Here is a 19,902-nt window from a genome sequence, read left to right as displayed (position 1 = left end):
AGGGCCACATCTTGGTATAGAAATTGTATGAGAGGCTGTGAATGCTCATGAAACTGAGTGTGGGGGTGAGGACTAGGGCTGGCAGTGCAGGCTCTAGAGTGGGGCCCTGGATGAGGGGTCTGAGGTGCAGGAGGATGCTCTGGGCTGAGACTGAAGAATTCATGGGGGTGAGAGAGGAATCAGGGTTGCAGCAGAGGACTGGGACACGAGGAAGAGGGGAGAGTCCGAGTGAAGGTTTCAAATGGTGATTACACCAAGCAGCTTCTGGAAGCAGCAGTAGGTCCCTTCTCTGGCTCTTACATGGAAGCAGAGCCAGGTGCCACCCCACTGCCACCACTAGCTGCATTTCCCCCCAGTCAATGGAAGCTGTGGAGCCAGTGTTTGTGAGGTAGGATGGAGAGGGGACAGCGTGTAAAGCCCCGTGGTTGTGTCTGTTTTCAGGAAACACGTTATACCTGAAATTGTACTGAAATTGTACCTGCTGAAGTCAAGATCTTTGTTCTGTCAGAAATCAGTCTCACCTGCTCTAGATTATTACTATCATTTGCTTTTATTCTCCAGTGTGAGAAGTGATGTCAAGAAGTCCATCCATTTCACTTTTGTATGAGATGACATTAGGTATCATTAATGAATATTGATTCATCTGGCTTTGAAGTGCTGCCATATACCAGACTGCTGCTAATATGAAGTATTTTAGGTACACTCAAACTAGAGTTGTAGTTGTTTTTCCTTGTGAAGCAAGCATGGATGGTGGGGAGATCAGGTACAGAGCGGGTAGCAGGAGGAAAGAACTGCAGTAGAAACAGATTGCAGCTAACCCCTTGTACTAGTACCAGAGAGGTAGCTGTGCTAGGCTGTATTTTAACAAAACAAAAAAGCAGTCCTGCATCTTTTTAAAGACTAACGAACTAATTTATTAGATGATGAGCTTTCATGGGGCAAACCCACTTCTTCAGATCTGGAGACAGTGCTGGACTGGAAATAGCGGTAAAAGTGAACTGGCATGATGATTATATATTAGAGATACACAAACAAAAAATTAAAATGAAATTGACAAATCAGGTACATAGGGCAGAAGGCAGGGGGCAAAGGGTGAAGAGGAGTGGGGAAAAATTACTTACTGTAAGTGTCTATTAAGTGACTTGCCTGAGATGACTATGAATATTAAAGATGGGGAAGCTGGCTCTGTAATTCATAAGGTAATTGCTCTCTCTGTTGAGGCCAAGGAGCAAAGTATCAAATTTGAGCATAAACTCTAGTTCAGATGTCTCCCTTCGTAACCTGTCAGTGAGCATTTCAATGGAGTGGGCCACACTGTTAAAGCCCTGGGAATATGCGTTTTACAACGAAGAGACTAAGGCCAGATTACGACCCCCCACCCCCCCCAAAAAAGCATACAACCCTATGCTGCTGACAGAATACAAAAGAGGCTAATTTGCAAGTGTTTTCATTTACAGTAAAGGTCAGATTCTGCCCTCTGAGATGCATTCACAGCTCAGTAGGAACAGCATGCCCATATCTAAAAGCCAATTTTGCCCTCATCAGTTAGATTACAATATGCTCGATGATTCTGACCTAAAATTGCAAATACAACTAACTAATGCACTAGGGATGTAAAATCCCATTTACATGATTAACTGGTTAAACATAAGGTTTAACCTCTTCTCCAATTAAATGGACTGGGGACACTGGGGAAGCCAGGGACCAGGGCTGTTACAGTCTGACTGGAGCTTCCCCACCTGCAGTGCTGCCATAGGTAGGATGCATTCCAATGCAGCCAGAGCGATGCCCGTCTACAGCAGCCAAGACCAGGAGCACCATGGATAGGGGCCCTCCAGCCCAGCCCAAGCAGCCCATGTCTGCAGCAGCCTCAGGCACACTGTAGGACAGAGAAGCAGTCCCCAGCTGCAGCAGTTCTGGGCATGCAGCAGGTGGGGGTGCTCCAGCCAGACCAAAGCAGCCCCTGTCCCAGCGCACTAGGAGTAAGGGTGCTCCAGATGAGCCAAAGGAGACCCTGTCCGCAGCGGTGGCGGGGGGGCTGCTTCAGCTTCCCCAGTTGCCCCTCTCCTCTCAAGACCACTGCAAATGGGGCTACTCCAACTGCAGCAGGCCAGGGGCTGCTTTAGCCCATAATGGTTAACCATAACCATAAGCCTCATCCTAAGCAGATGAGGTTAACCTTTAACATCCTTACTATGCACAGTATTCCATCCTATCAAATCTGAAGCTGTGAAAGAACAAAGGTGAAGAGAGGTCCCACGGCCATGTGTCAGGAAAGATGATGGAGCTTGAAAAGACATGTTCAGGGAGCAAGGGGAAGGGGGCGAGAAAAGGGTGCTTTTAAATTTGAAGAGACCATCACTGAGGTGTCTTGCTTTGCCAAAATAGCCACAGCACAGTAAACTGAAATTTCTGTTGCACACCATGGGCTCTGCCAGATACCAAAGCAAGACAAATTTATTTAGGAATTTTAGGCTGACGTAGCAATTGGAGAGGAGAGGGTCTGGGCATCAGATTAGAACAACGCATGAGTTAAACCAGATATACACTCAAAACTTTCTCTGGTGTAGTAATGCGCACTGAGGTGTGATTTTTTTAATTATATCTTTATGCTGTCAAAAGCCCTTCTATATCAGAAGGATTTTCTATACCAGCAAACCTTTTCTAGCATAGGTGAGGCCCCAGTTTAATGTATTTTACTCTCAGTAGCACTGCAAATTCTATATAGTGCTGAAAGAGAGATCTAGGGGTTCTACAGAATGTTTTACCACATTTCAATTACTTTTGCATTTACCAAAGCAATGGGTTTATATTAGTTACTGAAGGTCCAAACTGGAAAACAATGTGGCTTTAGTGGTACAACTGAGGGTCTAACATGACTTGCACAGCTTTTAATACTGGTGATAAGGTATGTTAAGAATTCAGATTCCCAGATCCCAGGGATTTTTAATTAATTCACTTTTCAGTATCAAACAGCATTTTAAATAAATATGATACATTATTACTGCTTTTCATAGATTTTCTTTGGGGGGTCTCAAATGGTTTTACAAATCAATTAAATAAACTTCCCAAACTCCTTGCAATAGACCAGTACCATAACCTTTCCATATGTCGGGGAACCAAGGAACGGAAAGTGCAGAGCCAGAAAGAGAAGATTGGACTTCCCTCTAAAACTTCCTGCAGCAGAATTCTCAGACTGCTAGTGTGGACAAGATCTTAATGATGAGATTATATCTCCCACATGCACTGCCTCCCCTCATATTCATGATCTTGTAGATCATGGATTTTTCTCCCGTTTGCACTGATGATAGCCTTGTGACATCTACAGGAATTTCTTACCAAAAAAAGCATTATGAGAAGTATTTATATATTTTTGTCTTTGTTGCAATAAGCACTTTGCTGTTTTTAAAACAATTAGCCACAGTGCTGACACTTGGTCCACAATTTTTCTCTCTGATCCCATCTATTCCCCTCTGCAATATCTTTTGCTTCCCTGAGCTTACTTGTTTGCCATTTGGCCCTCTTCTCCTGCAGAATGCTCCCTCCACAACTAGTCTGTATTTGACACTACTACCTACACTTCTCTGTAGAAGCAGCTGAAAAAAGGACCAGACATCATCACATGATCACCCTGTTTCATTGACAAACTGTTGCAGTAGACCACAATGCACAAACTAAGTGATCAGCCAACCTCATGGATCTCTTACTTATTACATTGTGTACCTTCAGATGGCAAAACTTGATGGGTGTGTGGTTTCTTAAATCAAAAACATTGATAGCAGCTTTTGAAAAGCCAGATGCAAACAGTTTCATCAGTTTTACAACAAGAAACAAAGGGGAAGAGCACGTTCCTTTTGTAGAGCTGTGATTCTTAAGGCCTTGCAATTGGACATAGATCAATTATTAGAAAAATCCTCAGGAAACAGAGGACATCAATCAGGAAGAATTGCAGCCTTTCAAGTCTCAGGTGCCAGAGAAAAATCATAAAAGAAACAACTGGAGAGTGCAACCTAGTTGATTTTTTTTTTGTATTTTTTTTTCCCTTTAGCTTTCTTTGAACTGCCAGCATCAGCCCTGTACCTTAAGCCAAATAACAGGAAGTGATCCATTCTTAAATATCTGTTTGCAGAGTCAGGAGCCACAGCCTCTTTTAAAGATATTCTGCCAATGTTAACATTAACAAGGGAAATAAAGAAATCAGCAGGGAACAATCAACATTAGTCAGGGACCTGGTCTTCAACTTTGATATGCTGAGTGAAATGGAAAAAACCCACACTGGAAAAGAATGCTGAGACTGAATAGTGCTTTAAAATACATAGTCTCAAAGGTTCTGCAGGTGTACTTTATGTTCGCTTGCTGTGAAATATCCATTTGGGAGTTTAGAGCTCTATTTTGTTTGTTTATGTCTCCATCATTTGACATACACAGCAAGTATTTTTTTTTTTTTTAAAACAATAGGCTGAACTTTCTTCTTCCATCCCCAACTATTTGTGGGACAATGTCTTTTCCAAATTCAGCCCGAGTATGCTTATGAAATTTAAACAGCAACTAGAAAGAAGGTAGTACGGATTTAGAAGAAATAAACTTAGTATCCATGCAGAATTCAATCTTCCTAAAAGTGTATGGGATTAAATGAAACATTCCATGAAAAATTCTCTCTACAGCAATCAATTCTGATGGCTCAGACACACACTCCAAGATAAACCTTAATCTCCCAAACAGTAGTTGGATGTAAATATTTTATAATGTGACTACATTCACATATGATTGGAAACACTAGAACAAATATTCGATATATACATACAATGAATGCTGAGGGTTGCAGGTGCACGCACGCACACACGCACATTTTTAGGAACAAAAGCAAGCCTTTAAAACATAAAAGGTTTAGTTTAAGAGAAGTACAGCCCCTTTTACCTGTGCCGATTTTACCTGCTGGGTCTGTAATACAGAAGACTGGGCTGCAGTATTTATCAACTGGCTTCCCGGCGTCAAAGAGGAGACACCAACAACAGGCTTCATCTCTGGCCGCCCTCCAAGAGTAACTACTTTGATCTGCTGGGCTGGTGCCTTGGAATCTCCTGCCTGAGCCTGAATTGTGGCCTTCTGAGTCTGGGGTAGTTGGTTGTGGGGTAGTGCTAAGACAATTGGCTGGCCAGACTTTCCCAAAGTTGTCACAATGAGCTTCTGCCCTTCTTGTTTAATAGTTTGACTGCCAAGTTTAAGATCCGTGGCCTTGTTCAAAATAATCTGATTGGCAGAGATAGTGACAGGCGTCTGAGCACCAAGTTTCTGGAGGCCACTTTGCAGGGTAGGTTTTACTGTTGAATTAGTATCTGTTTTTGTAATTGTGGTATTCACTGTAACTTGGCTTGAATGATTGCTGGGCACAGTAGCTGGTTCTGCAGCGACTATGGATGTAGCTGTAGTTGAAGAGTCACTGGCTGAGCTTATGTTCACTATTTCTTCTAGTTCTGTTTCCATAGGGATAGCATCTCCCATCGGCGACGCCACAATAACAGCCTCAATGCTATCATCTTCCATCAGAGTTATACCTGTGTCCATTATCTCCTCAGGGAGTAAGCTGTTCACCTCTGCTGATACCACCTCCATAGTAGATGTTCTGCCAGTAAGGCAAAATACCAGGCACTGCAACTATATTGAAAAAATTAATAAAGGTTAGTAGGTCGAACTCCATGACAACATGTGTTTCTGAAAAGCTTCATGAATAGTATTTCATAGAGGAAAAAACAGAAGCACAAACACTGAAGATGGGAGGAATTTTAGTGAAACTGTATTTCCATTAAAATTTATCCTTGATTCCCTAATAGATTTACTTGAATTTCCTTTTAATCCTAACTTTAATCAGACCTCCTCCAGCAGCACTGCAGAACACCAACATCTCCTTATGGCAGAGAAAGCCAGAAATTAATATGCAAGAGTTCACCCATGGTTTCAGCGGTCACACATGCCAACATTCATTACAAAGCTCTCATTCCACGGAGTTTTTTGAAGTAGTGAATGTGCTAGTAGTTCACTTGTTTACGAGTATTAATTTCAGTGATCTCACCAAAACCACATGAGAAAGCAGAGCTATTTTACTGACAAACTTAGTTACCTATTGAACTTAATCACTAGCCTAATTGAGAACCAAGCCAATAATGCTGCTTTTCAAAACCATGGGTGATTTCATGCTTCAGTTGTCTCACCGCTCACTTGTTCTAAACTTATTAGGAAAGAAAGAGCCTCAAATTGTGACTGTAATATAAAACATCCAGTGAATAAATGAACTAATCTGCAGGACACAGCAGGGTGTGCTGAACTGATTAGAAAGAAAAGACATCTTTAAAAAAAAAAAAAAAAAGAAAACCCACAAAATTAGCAATGGGTTCTATACATGGCATTCTCTCAGCTTGAAAAACCTTGAAGAGAGGAAAAGGAAAATGGCAGAATCTCCTATTAATAGGATACAAAAGTATGAATGTTGGACTGCACTTCCCACTAAAAGGTAACACTGTTAATCAACAATGACCAAGATCTTAAAATGTCTCCTCCCAAAGTATTTGTTTCACCATTTATTCACTGGGCACATTGTGTACCCACTCATGATTTACAACATTCATGCTGAAACTCAGGGTACAGCAACTCCAACACCTTGCCCGTAAACACCTAAGTCTGAACATTGCTGAGCAAAGTACAGCAATCCCATTTTTACAGCACTTCCATTCATAATAATAGATTATTGTTGTGAATGGTTTAAAATGCATGGGTTAAATGCTCGGTTTGCATTTACTGACTATAATGCCATCCTGTATCTGAATTTGAAACAGTTTATGATCAAAAGCCAAAATGACCACAGAACGTCTGGAGGTTATTCACCCACGAAGTCCAAGTTTAGGGAAAAACTACTGTATGTCATCTAGCTTATATGCTGACAGACTGACCATAAACATAATTAACCAGTTCAGAGATCCCTATTAATTTCAGTTTATTTTTGTTCATTAGAATGCTATAAGAAAACTAGACAAGATAAACAATTTTTTATGGTGCAGTTTGGAATTTTACATCATTAGCAAAGAGCTCTGCACCAAACACACTTTTAAGAATTGAAATCTTAGGGCACTACAAGGCTGCACCACTGGAGTGCTTCTGCTGAAGACACTAAACGGTCAGAAGAGGCACTGGGATGGGTGTTACTACATCACTCAGCGATGTGAATATCCAAACCCAAATAATCCAAACTCTTGAGTGTTAAAGTTAGAGCAAAGTTATTTTATAGTGTCCACCAGAGTTTGCAATTAATGGAACGAGACAAGTTTGTTTTCTGTAACGAACATGATGGGAAATTTGGGATATTTTCATAACAATACTTAGCATTCAAACATTATTCTTTGCCAGTTTAGGGACTAATTTTGTTAATATCCTAATATTTAAACCATCCACCATTATTTATTATTTTTAGCAATAGCATAAGAAAATTTGGGAAGGCCATCAGAAACACAGCTTGTAATGAATAAGAGTAGGTTTTGTACGAATAGTATGATCTTTTTTTAAAAAAAGGAAAGGAATGCTTTTATTAACAACTGGGATCAAAAACCATTGTGTAGCTAAGTGGTTTTATTTCAGGGGTGTTTTTAAAAGGAATCTCAAAACATGATAATACACTGGATACAGACATTAACATCACTAAGAAATTATGCTGCCATGAGCTCCTAGTGTGAGATAACTTACTCCCATGATCCACAGGCGTGCTCAGAAATAAAGTCACTTACTCTATTAGACAAACTCTATTAGACTTACTTTATTAGACAAACTCTATTTATCGCACGGCTGTATTAAGTAATGTGCCACAGAGCTGTTTAGAAGATAACCCAAATTATCAGACACAAGACTGACATACCCGATACCACGGAGATTCGAAAAAACTTGGCAATAGTTCAGCACTGGTGTGCCAAAACCAGTACCTATCGTGCAAACCAATATTGTCTCATCATCTCCTTGTGCTCTCCCATTCCTCTATATCCACCTACAGTCTTATCTTATACTTTGATTGAAAGCTCTTTGGGACAGGGACTCATTTGCTGTTGTGTGTGTGTACAGGATCTAGCACAATGGGGTCCTGGTGCAGGACTGAGGATCTTAGATACTCAGCTGATATTCTAAAATACTTCCATGTTTGGAGACAGCCACGATTATCATCTTTGACTTCAATGACTTTTTGATAGAAAGAGAGAGAAAAGCATAAATGCAGTGAGCCTTTCATATATGCAAAAAACAATTATCAGGCTTCTTGCATGTACATGTGGTTATCAGGCCATCTCAGTAAATTTAAATATGGATCTAGATTCACTGCTTTATATAAAATGAGTTTCTATCAAACTGCTGTACTGCTGCAATAGCTTGGTGCACAGTAATAGTTTTGCTGGTAAAAATACAAGCCAATAAAAGGTTGATTGAATCCTTTTTCTGACAATCAAAGAAACAGTTGAATAAAATAATGACCTATGAAAACACAAGTTAAATGTAAAAATAAATAAATACAACCACACTATTTTTAAATTCCAAAGTAACTGCATCTCACTACAATCTCTGATTCTTCCTCATTTCCTTTCACTTTGCCACAGTAATTTCAAACTAATTTAATGAATGCAGTATTCACCAGTATATAACATTCCTCACGTCAATCCAGTTGATTACTTGCAGACATGCTAGTTTTTACAAATATACAAGCCATATAAATGTATACATCAATCTTTCAATATAATCCCCCAAATGAGTAAGATTCTTTTGTAACAAGCAGAACCACTGCCATGTGCCAAATAAAATGAAACAGCTTTGCCAGATACAACAGCTGGTAGATCCTTAATGCTGAGATGTCTCCATCTGAATGCAGTGTGTAAGTCCTACAGAAGCACTATTTAGAACTCTCTGAGCTGAAGGAATTAGAGGCATATTGAGCAAAACAACAAGAAAGCCCTTACAGAAATAAAGGTTTCAGAATCCGAGCCCCAAAACACAAAAATTTCAGTAAGACCTTTTTCTAAGTAGGATGTAACACCACCACAAATTGCAGAAGAAAAAACAAACCCAGGTGAATTGGGCCACATCTGTTACTCACGTTCAGAGAAATATGACTCTCCTATGTTTTACACCAATTACAGGCAGTAGGACACTACATTAAAAATAATCTTTTTGCAAGGTGAGAAGAAAAGGTCATTAGAAACTTGCAGTTCCCAAGAAACAGAAACAGAAAATGAATTGCTCAGAAGTGCTGCAACAACTAACAAGTACAGAGATCTCTGCATGTTCTTGTAAGTTCATCCATAGCTCAATGAAGTTAATGAGACACTTTCTATTAACTTCAGTGGATTTAAGATGATCTCTATTGAACTGGAAAGGAGAACTATCCATGATTTCCTTCATAGTGTTCTGATTTTTTGGATTGACAGAGAGTAACCTCAGAGGTAACAGTTGTTCCCCAAACGCTTAATAGTCTCTAAATACAGCTCTGGAAAATTCCTGTGTCCACTACCAATGAATGAAAAAAAAGGGGAGTGTTTAGAATTCCCCTTACAGACAGACAGGCTCAGTGAAAGAGTTTACAGGGCCCAAGGTGGCATGCTGACAGCAAGGCCCGGCTCAACTGAAGCACAAGGCCCTGAAAGTCAGGGGCCCAAGGCAAACATCTTGATCAACTTGCTCTAAGACCAGGCCTGCACACAGAATCTAGTCAATGGCCATCAAAGTGATAATGGCACAAGAGGAGCCAGGCTAAATTCCTAATGTTGACCTGCAAAAGGAAAAAAAATGGATTTTTATTTACTTCCTTATGTATAATGGAGGTCTAAACAGAAATTCAGATCTTGTATACCCTGGAGGGGTAGATGGGAGACTCAAGAACTACTAGGTTGTGACAAAGATACTAAGGAAGTAGATTGTTTAAAACTCTGTTTCTCTTAACATCTAATAAGTGATCCAAAGAAAAATCCTTTTGTTGAGAATACTACATCTCAAAACCTTATTTAAGGGCTACAGAAGTACTGACTCTACTTGAAGCACTTGAGGAGTATATCATCAAAAACCAGCAGGACTATTTACTTGACATTCTTGATATTCTTGGGAAAACAAGAAGAATATATAGCAAGGCAAGTGTTGTTTTTAAGCCAAAAAAAGAACTTGCGAAAAACAAGGGCTATTCTTATATCAACCATAAAGGAACAAGTAAGAACTCAAATCCTGTTTCTCATTCACAGTGGAAAAGAAGAGGGGATTAATGGGTAATAGGTAAGTAGAATACATGTAACAAACATGAAGAAAAAATAGATGCGCAAGGCAGCTTGATTTTATGACTGGTTCAGTTGATGGTGTAATACAAAAACAGAAGGAAATCCATTCAGATACTTTACAAAGGTTATTAACATTTATCACACCTACAAAATCAAAGTTTTAGATTCCAAAATAATAACTAAGATAACATTAGATGTCACTAAAAATGTTTACACAAAAAGAATTTCATTTATGCACAGTACAGTACTGGGAAGCACTGATAAACAAATGCCAAGATACTATACTATTACACTGTTCTTTCACTGACTTAAGGATCAAAAATTCCATGTCCCAGTTTTCTTACAATTCTTGAAACCGTATTAAAAAGAGTAAATAATTAGGCCCAAGACTAAAGCAACAATCGAAGTAAAGCAGTGTCTGGGCAATGATTACATAATTGAAACTCTAGCCTACTGTCTCCTGAGGCGTGACTTGAACATCACAATAATCTGCATGCAAAATGGAAAATAACCCCCAAAATCTACTCATCTGTAGCAAGTGGGAACCACTGCCTTTCAAGTCTGGCTAAGGCATCAATTTTTCCGTAATGTAAAGTTTAATTTATAAATTAAGTTTTTAGCCCTTCCCACATGAACCTAATGTAATCTCATGAGATGTGAATCTGTAGACAGCCAGCTCCCAGCCATCTATTGCAGCTCTGTGCTTTGCAAGGTATTAACTGAGTGATACTAAGAACTGGGCAGGTTCATTGCTATGCTTCTGCATCCTATGGGGCAGCAGTGACACTCAAGAACAGTACCAACTCCGTAGTGTTGCTACTGCTGATCAGGCAAGCACAGAGCAGCAGCAAAGACAGGCACCAGACTTGTTCCTGGGGACTGAGAATAATGGAGGTTGGGGAAGAGGTAGAAAAATGGAGACCTGTTCCATGAGGCCCTAGGAGAGGAGGCCCTCCGACTCTATCCCTGTAGTACCACATCAGAGGCTCTGTGAAACGACTGGCCCCTTCTAAGTGCAAGAGATAGTGGAGCCACAGCCCTACCCCTTAGAGTAGCTACTGGAGGGGAGAGGAGTTTCTTCACCCTTCCTGAAGAATAGGCGGAACTACCCACTAGCCAGAGACCAATGGAAGATGAGGACCCAAGAAAGATTCAGGTGATAAACACCCTGGTCGAAATATGGCCACACAGACCCCTCCAGAAGCTGAGCCTCAGCCAATCAGCATTTTGTAATATTTTTGTGCTATGCTCACTGACATGCAACATTACAGTAAAGAACACAGCATATCTAGAACTTCCATTAAAAAAAACAAACCCAACAGCAGCAACATAAACATGAATTTTAATCAGATATATGTTATGAAAAGGCGGCCAATGAAAGTAGGTCTACATGGAATATTCCATAGCTGATTTTCGGTCAATCAAGTTTTAGATGTGCTGTGTCCCATTACTGTCACAAGTTGTGCCTGCTTTGCTCTTTTCTTCCTACTCAATGCCTCATTTTTCCAGAAAGGACTGCCTACTACACTGCACAACTGTAAGAAGGTCTATGAAATATCCTACACTTCCAGACTACTGAGCAGTTTTCTACAGCAGCATCCTAAAATGCAATTATTTTAAAAGATTATAAAACATGAATAAAAGGGTTATATGCTGCTTCTCAAAAGAAAAATTCATAATTCCCCAAGTATGGTCTCAAAGAGTAAAGAACATTTGGAGGGGATGTAACCTATGTGTGACTTACATGCATAATACAGAGATGCATTAAATTACATTTTAACAGAAAAACCTTGAGTAATGGGGACCAAGTGAATTAAGTAGACCAACAAGATCACCTGACTTTTTCAACGGAAACAAAGCCCCATGGTTGTTAGCTAATTCTTCGGTGCTAGCTTATCCAATGCATTACATAAGAGTAATGATTCTTTTACATTTCAAATCATAGCTACATTTCATCAACCTAACTTTCAAGAGTGTATATGTATTTCTGTTGTACCATCTGCCAAACTTCTGAGAGCTGACTAACTTGTTATTTATGCCTCATTGCAGATTCAGGAAAGTCAAATTCCATCTGGTTCTGCTAAAAGACATGGAATAAGAGACAATGGAAAACTCCACTTGCTAAATACCAGTGAATGCCCTTTAATAAAACTTAGCACTAAGTCTATGTCTACACTACTGAGCTTAAAGCAGTTGAGCTGCTGTAAGGTTTCCTTTGCAACAGCTCCATGTCAGTAGGAGAGAACGCTCCTACTGACATAATTAAACCACCCTAAACAAGCAGTGATAGATAGCTAAGTCAATAAAAGAGCATCTCCCGCCCACATAGTGCTGTCCAAACTGGTACTTTTGAAATGTATGTCAGCCAGGGGTATTTTCCACACTCCTGACCGACAAAAGTTCTCATTTAGACATAGCCATAGTTAATATTTGTGGAGAGTTTTACAGATATAAAGTGCTGCTTACCAAGCTGGTTGATTAACATGTCATTGACCTGAAGGAAAAAATGGCCCTGACAAATAGCTTTTGGCTGAACAACATGAACAGCATGTCCTGACTAGGAAGGTAACAAGCAATGATTTCAGGCTGCACAATGAAGTTTACATGAAAATCTTATAAACATTTGCCATTCATAACACAAATATTAAATATTATATTCTGCAGAAAGGAATTGGATGCATGCACCATTCACTCCAGAGCAGAACATTGTAAGAATAGTTACAGGGTTTGATCTTAAATTGGAAAGCATATTCTAATTTCACAACCGTCTCTTCCTGTGTTAGAGTAAAATAAAAGTCAAAGAGTAATAGCTTTCCCTTTACCCTCTTTTGGTATCTTGCCAGCTTTTGTCGATTTCTTGCCATACAGTTGCACAGAAACTGAAAAAGCAGAACCAGAGATGAAGGGCAATATTGAGAGAGACATGGTGAAAATCTTCATGTTGTCAGCCTTATGCTTCTCACCCAAATCATCCAAGCAAATACCTACTAGACTTCATAAAAGGACTCGTCTTAAATTTGATCCCACATTCACATTTTTTAATTGTAAGGACAAACATAAATAGTTGCATAACTATGAAAACCGCATTTAAATACACAAGCATTCCCTACAGAAGTGAGGGGCTCGTGAGTGCACTGTATGAGTGGCCCTCCAGCTCAGTGGGCCGCAAGATAGTCTCCAGGGACAGGGTAGTTTCCCTAACTGCATTTGCATACCTAAAATTCGCGAGGTGTGCCCATTGACTGTAATAGCGCTCTGACTGGATGCAGAGGGAGTGCTCAGCACTCAGTCAATATGGCACACACAGTCCTTACTCCACATGTCAATATGGCACGCACACCTTACTCCATATGTCCTTACTTTAAGTGTGTGTCGCTTTCATAACACTGGTAGAGAAAAAAAACGGTGCGAGCAAAAAACAGTGGAACCTTGCAAGCCTGCACATTTGCAACAGTAAACAAAAAATCTCATAGGTCACATACAGAAACCCAATTTCGCATACCGCCCTCAAACCACAGGTTGTTCACCACTCCCCTACAGTATTCGAAACCCAAACATTACACCACTAAGGACCTGAAAGTGCAAAACTATAATTGTGACCCTATCTTCCTTGATTTTCGCTATTCACAATGAGAAAAATGGAAAAAGTAAACGAAGAACATAAATGGAATAAACTAAAGTAGATTTAAAATTACTTCAATTTTATTTACCTCCAGGATAACCAAAGGAAGGAAGTTTAGTTAGAATATATGATGCTTAAATTTGAAGTGTCAAGTACTGGAAGATTTCAGAATAGATGACAGTATCACATTAAATGCAAACTTAGGAACGAGAAATGTTTCAATGGTCATTTTGGGTCTGATACTGAGTGATGAGGAGCACAAACAATTCACATTGACTGCAGATGAGATATGCTACACTCAGCACCTCTCAAGATCAGGCTCTGCGACACTAATTTCAGCAGGACTGGACATGCATGTAAGCATTATTGTTAATGTACAAAGGTCCATCGCAATAAACAAATTTCTGTGGGACTTTATACAGCATCTTGTGTAATAATTACATAGTATGCCACTGGTGTATCTTAAGAGAGCTGCTTAATAAGCAGTTTAACCACATTTTATAGTTTATTTTGCAGAGTCTCACTGCAGGGAATAGAATATGTGCAACACAGATTTAGGAATTATTTTCTTAGAAGGTACTTTTCCATACAATATTTTTTGCTCTTTTTGGCAACACAGTGTGCCACCTAACATATCTTATACAACATACTATTATTCCATCATTAGCTGAATCCTGGTTTTAAAAACAGAAGAAACAAAATAAAAATAAATTGCAACACATTCACACTCGGGGGAGGGGAGGACTAGCCAAAAAGCATAAGTCGCAATTATTTAACTGTTAAAGCTGTCACTTGAATTTAACCAATCTACTATATCTAGGAAAGTCAGCTCCTATTAAATTACTCCAAGATCCTCAATAGAGTTCAGGACAAGAAGAAGCATCTCAGTACAACACAGTTATGAGGAAAGCAAACAAACAAACAAAACAAAACCCTTTCAGCTAAGAATCACAAAGTGCTCCACCAACATGACAACATCCTCAGGAATAATGTAAATATTATGCCAATATTCGAGGTGGGTTAAACTGAGGATTGAAACAGACAGATAAACCACCTACATTAACATTGAGAGTCATGTGCAACGACAGAAGGCCTGATGCCCAATCACCTATTGTAGCCACTAAAAGAGCTGTCTCTCCTTTAGGGATGTAAAAGATTAGTTAGTTACCCGGTAAACATTAGCCTTACTGGCATGCTTATCTGGTAACTAGTCAACTGGAGGGCTGGGCCTGGTTGGAGCAGCCCCACCTATGAAGGGCAGGCTGGAGGAGCCCCCCTGCCCACAACAGATTGGCTAGCAGGACCCCAGCCATGGCAGCCCCACCTGGAGCAGCGTCTACCGCAGGACCCCAGCGGCTCTGCATCAGCCCTCAGTTAACTGATTAAATGGTATAATTTCCATTATTTAACCGGTTAACTTTTTAAAAGGGTATTTACATCCCTACTTCCTTTTATCCTTAATGATAAAAACACACAAACAAATATTACCCACAAAGACATTAAAAAGTTAGTGCCTAAAAACCCAGTGACAGGAATATTACGTATGTAGGGAACTTAAACACAATTCTTTTACAGGTACTTGAAAAAAGTAGCAGAATCTTCCCTTAACAACTAAAGAAGCATTTTAATATACCAGGTGCCCCAACAATTCAGTGCACTAAACAGCAGGACTAGGTTTAAAAATATACAAATAAGACACCTGCACAACTCCACATTACATAGGATATTCATATCCGATCACATATGAAGGCAAATACATCACAAGAAACTAAAAGACTAACAAACTTCACAAGTAACTCACTGTCCTCATTGATTGATGTGTATTTTTAAATGACTGACCTGATTTTGATTAAGAGTCTTGTGATCTTTATTTTTGTCTGTGATACGTATGCATTTAAACACACAGACACACATGCACTTCAAGCAGAACTGTACTTCAAATCTAAGAATTTTATTTCTGAATAGTGTGGAAGGGACATTTTATTTTTAAAAAGTCCAGCAGCTTTCATATGCCAGAAACAGAACACCGAATATTAGTTCTTAGATTCTCTAAGATCAATCATACATCAGTTGTCTTTCTGTCATTAGCAACAAACAATGAAGCATTTTGAAAATTTGCTTTTATCAGCAAAAACTGTGGAACTTCCATAAAGAGGAAGATTATTGATGGAGTCATGAAAAATGGAGATTCGCTTTCTTGCAATTGTTGTTCTTTGAGATGTGCTGTTCACATGCATATCAAATCAGGAGCATGTGCACCTCGTGCATGAGCATCTGAAACTTCTTCCCCTGGTGACCACCTTCCAGGTCAGCTGTGGAGCCCTCGTGGAGTGGTACATTTATGGAGTTCTGTACATGCTTGTGCCGACCTGACCCAACCCAACCCACCCTTCAGTTCCTTCCCTACTCCAACACAGGGGACAGAGGGTGAGTACTGGAACGGATGTGAACACCACACCTTGAAGAACGACAGTTACAAAAAGGTGAGTAACCATCTTTTCTTCTTCAGGTGTTTATGTCAATTCCAATCAGGTGTTCTGCTCTGGATGTGAGAGGTGAGTGGTGAATGTGTGCACCAAAGACAAGGTTGCTGCTCTGAACATCTCTTGGATTGGTATTTGGGAAAAGAATGGAGTCGGTGAGGCCTGTGCTCTCATTGAGTGGGTTGTAACTCTCAGGGCTGGGATCTTAGCTAGCTTGTAGCAGGCATGGATGCAGTCTGCGATCCAAGATGAGATGTGTTCCAATGAGACTGGGAGACCTTTAGTTCAGTCGGCTAGCCCCATAAAGAGCTATGTTGATTTGCAGAATGGCTTTGTGTGCTCCGTGTAGAATGCCAGGGCTCTCCAAACATCCAGTGTGCAGAGCCTGCTGATGCACAGTAATATGCGGCTTTTGTTTTTTTTAAAAAAAAAAAAAAAAAAAGGTAGGAGAATGTCCTGTTCTAAGTGGAACAGAGGCACTACCTTGAGTTGCAAGACCATATGCAGTCTGAGCTACACCCTGTCTTTACGAAAGACAGTATAGGGAGGTTCAGATGTTACAACTCTTCTGGTGAATATAATGTCTACCAGGTGGTCAAATGACATGGCTGATACTTGGGGACTAGGAATGGTGGTGACTAGAAATCACAAATCTGGAATCCCTACAGGTGAAGCCCTGGGTCTGGTAATCAGCCCATGGAGTTTAGAAGGGCCACTGTATGGGGGGCACCCAGGCCCCTCCAATCAATGCTTGGTAGTGTGGCTCCATCTGAAGAAGGCTGAACCCACATGATTCAGACAAGCCAAAAGGCAATGACTGGGTTGCAAAGAGAGGGGTGCAGATGACACCTTTATCAGAAGCCTATGCCACAGCATAGGTGCCAGTGAGTGGTGCCTCAAAGGCTACGTCTACATGTGCATGCTACATCAAAATAGGCTATTTCGATGTAGCGACATTGAAATAGGCTATTTCGATGAATAACGTCTACACGTCCTCCAGGGCTGGCAATGTCGACGTTCAACGTCGACGTTGGGCAGCACCACATCGAAATAGGCGCTGCAAGGGAACGTCTACAGGCCAAAGTAGCACACATCGAAATAAGGGTGCCAGGAACAGCTGCAGACAGGGTCACAGGGCGGACTAGCGCTTCCGGGGCAACAACTAGCCGCTCCCTTAAAGAGCCCCTCCCAGACACACGCAGCCTACACAGCACGCGGTCTGCAGAGCCATAGGCACGCACACCTCGAGCGACGCAGTCATGGACCCCCAGCAGCAGCCAGAAGTCCACCCAGCCGCCCCTGTAGGAGCAGTGCTCGCCCTGCTCCATGCCATGCAGGAGGCAGCTGAGCACATCCTTGCCACAGAGGAGGAGCTGCCTGCAGGGGAGGAGGACGCAACCCCCAACCCTGCAGCACCCCGCCCCACCACCCCGCCTCATACGCCACCGGCTGTGGAGCTACCCCACCAGCACCAACTGGTGGGAGCAGCTGGTGCTTGGAGAGTGGGACGACGACCGCTGGCTCCAGAACTTTCGCATGAGCCGGCAGACATTTCTGGAGCTATGCCAGTGGCTCACCCCCGCACTGAGGCACCAGGACACCTTCATACGGCGTGCCCTCACTGTGGAGAAACGGGTCGGCATCGCTGTCTGGAAGCTGGCCACTCCAGACAGCTACCGATCCGTGGGCCAGCAGTTTGGCGTCGGCAAGGCCACCGTCGGGGCTGTCCTCATGGAGGTAAGAGGACCCACGGGGGGAGGGGGAGGCAGCCCTGGCAGGGGAGGGCCACACACACCCTGCACACCCCTCATTGGTGCTCTCCCATGTGCTTCCCCTGCAGGTCGTCCGTGCCATCAACGCCCTGCTCCTCCAAGGCTCATGAGGCTTGGGGACCCGGATGCCGCCATCGCGGGGTTTGCCACCCTGGGCTTCCCCAATTGCTTCAGGGCTCTGGATGGGACCCACATCCCCATCCGCGCTCCGAAGCACAGTGGAGGACGCTACTTAAACAGGAAGGGCTACCATTCTGTGGTCCTCCAGGCCTTGGTGGACAGCCGGGGCCATTTCTTGGACGTTTATGTGGGCTGGCCTGGCAGCACCCACGACGCCCGGGTATTCCGGAACTCAGGCCTGTGCCGCCAGCTGGAGGCAGGGACCTACATCCCCCAGCAGGAGATCCCTGTGGGGGACACCACCATGCCCCTCTGCGTCATCGCAGATGCGGCATACCCCCTCCAGCCCTGGCTTATGCACCCTTACACGGGCCACCTGTCAGCCAGCCAGGAGCGCTTCAACCTGCGCCTGAACCATGCGCGCCAGGTGGTGGAGCACACATTTAGCCGCCTCAAAGGGCACTGGAGGTGTCTCCTCACCCACCTTGATGCGGGCCCCACCAACATCCCCCAGATTGTGGACGCGTGTAGCGCCCTCCACAACCTGGTGGAAAGCAAGGGCGAGGCCTTCTTTCAGGGCTGGGCTGTGGAGGCCGGCAGGGCCGATGTGCAGCCACCCGCTGCCCCAGTCGCCAGGTGGACCCCGAAGGGACCCGGGTCCGGGAGGCCCTGTGGGCCCAGTTCGACGAGGCCGCGGGGTGAACGCTGGCAGGCCCCCCACTGCCCTCCCCATCCTCCACAACACTCCCTGCCCCTACGCCCACACCACAGAGCACCCAAGAGCACCCCCCCCACACTTTTCTTGTAAATAAAAGCGGACATTTGTTCGTCAAATCAAATATCTGTAGAACTCTTATTATTATTATCAAGACTAACTATTTACAGGCAAAATCAAAATTATATATATGTATTATAAATAAGATAAGATGAAAGACAAGGAAGGGGAGAACTATGTACATGGGGGGGCAAGGATCAGCATAACAACAGGGGTCTAATACAAAAACTATTTACAAAAGAACATTAAACTGGGGGGGAATATATACAAAGGGGAAGGGGGGGGACCATGTCCTGGGTCCCACACCCCCTAACGTCCAGCGCCGGGGGTGGGCGGCCGCAACCCACACCTCGGCCTCAGCCCTGGCTGGGGGCCGGGCGGACCGGTAGATATGGCCGGCGGGTGTCAGCTGGCCCCAGGTCCCCCTCGGCGGAAGAGCCCTCGGTGGCGGGTGGCAGCGCAACAGCGGATGGCGCGGTGGGTGGAGCACGCAGGGCGGGTGCAGCAGCAGCCAGCGCGGCATGCGGGGCCAGGTAGTCGGCGATATGGTCGAATGTCTGTATAAAGGCCCCCCCATGCCTCCTGGCGCCAGGCCAGCACCCGCTCCTGGGAGTTAGAGGCGGCGCTCCTCCACCCACAGCTGCTGCTCGGCGACCTCCAGCTGCCGACAATGGATGGCCAGCAGCTGGGGGTCCGTCACCGTCGGGTGCTGGTGCTGGGTCCGCCATCGTCCCCGCCGTGGGGCTGGTCGGTCCTCTGCCGAGGGGCTGGCCTGGAGTGACGGCCCCGGTGGGCTGTCCGGGACCACTGACACCTCGCCGGCGCTCTCCGGTGCTTCTGATGG

The 19,902-nt window shown here is 43.0% G+C and overlaps 1 protein-coding gene across 8 annotated transcripts in view; it reads right to left on the bottom strand.

Moving 5' to 3' along the window:
• The window catches only part of LIN54 (lin-54 DREAM MuvB core complex component), a 71,275-nt gene that overhangs the window by 33,357 nt on the left and 18,016 nt on the right, over positions 1–19,902 (bottom strand). For 7 of the 8 annotated variants that reach the window (XM_074993700.1, XM_074993704.1, XM_074993703.1 and 4 more), the window contains exon 2: positions 4,918–5,655. In XM_074993700.1, coding sequence (XP_074849801.1) covers positions 4,918–5,613 — 696 coding nt within the window. In that variant the 5' untranslated portion in view covers positions 5,614–5,655. The remainder of the gene's footprint in view (positions 1–4,917; positions 5,656–19,902) is intronic. The other variant, XM_074993705.1, reaches the window with a different exon arrangement.

Source organism: Carettochelys insculpta, chromosome 4 (assembly GCF_033958435.1).
Source record: "Carettochelys insculpta isolate YL-2023 chromosome 4, ASM3395843v1, whole genome shotgun sequence".
NCBI lineage: Eukaryota > Metazoa > Chordata > Testudines > Carettochelyidae > Carettochelys > Carettochelys insculpta.
The sequence above is the reverse complement of the archived record's forward strand: the minus strand, read 5'-3'. Positions and strand labels throughout refer to the sequence as shown.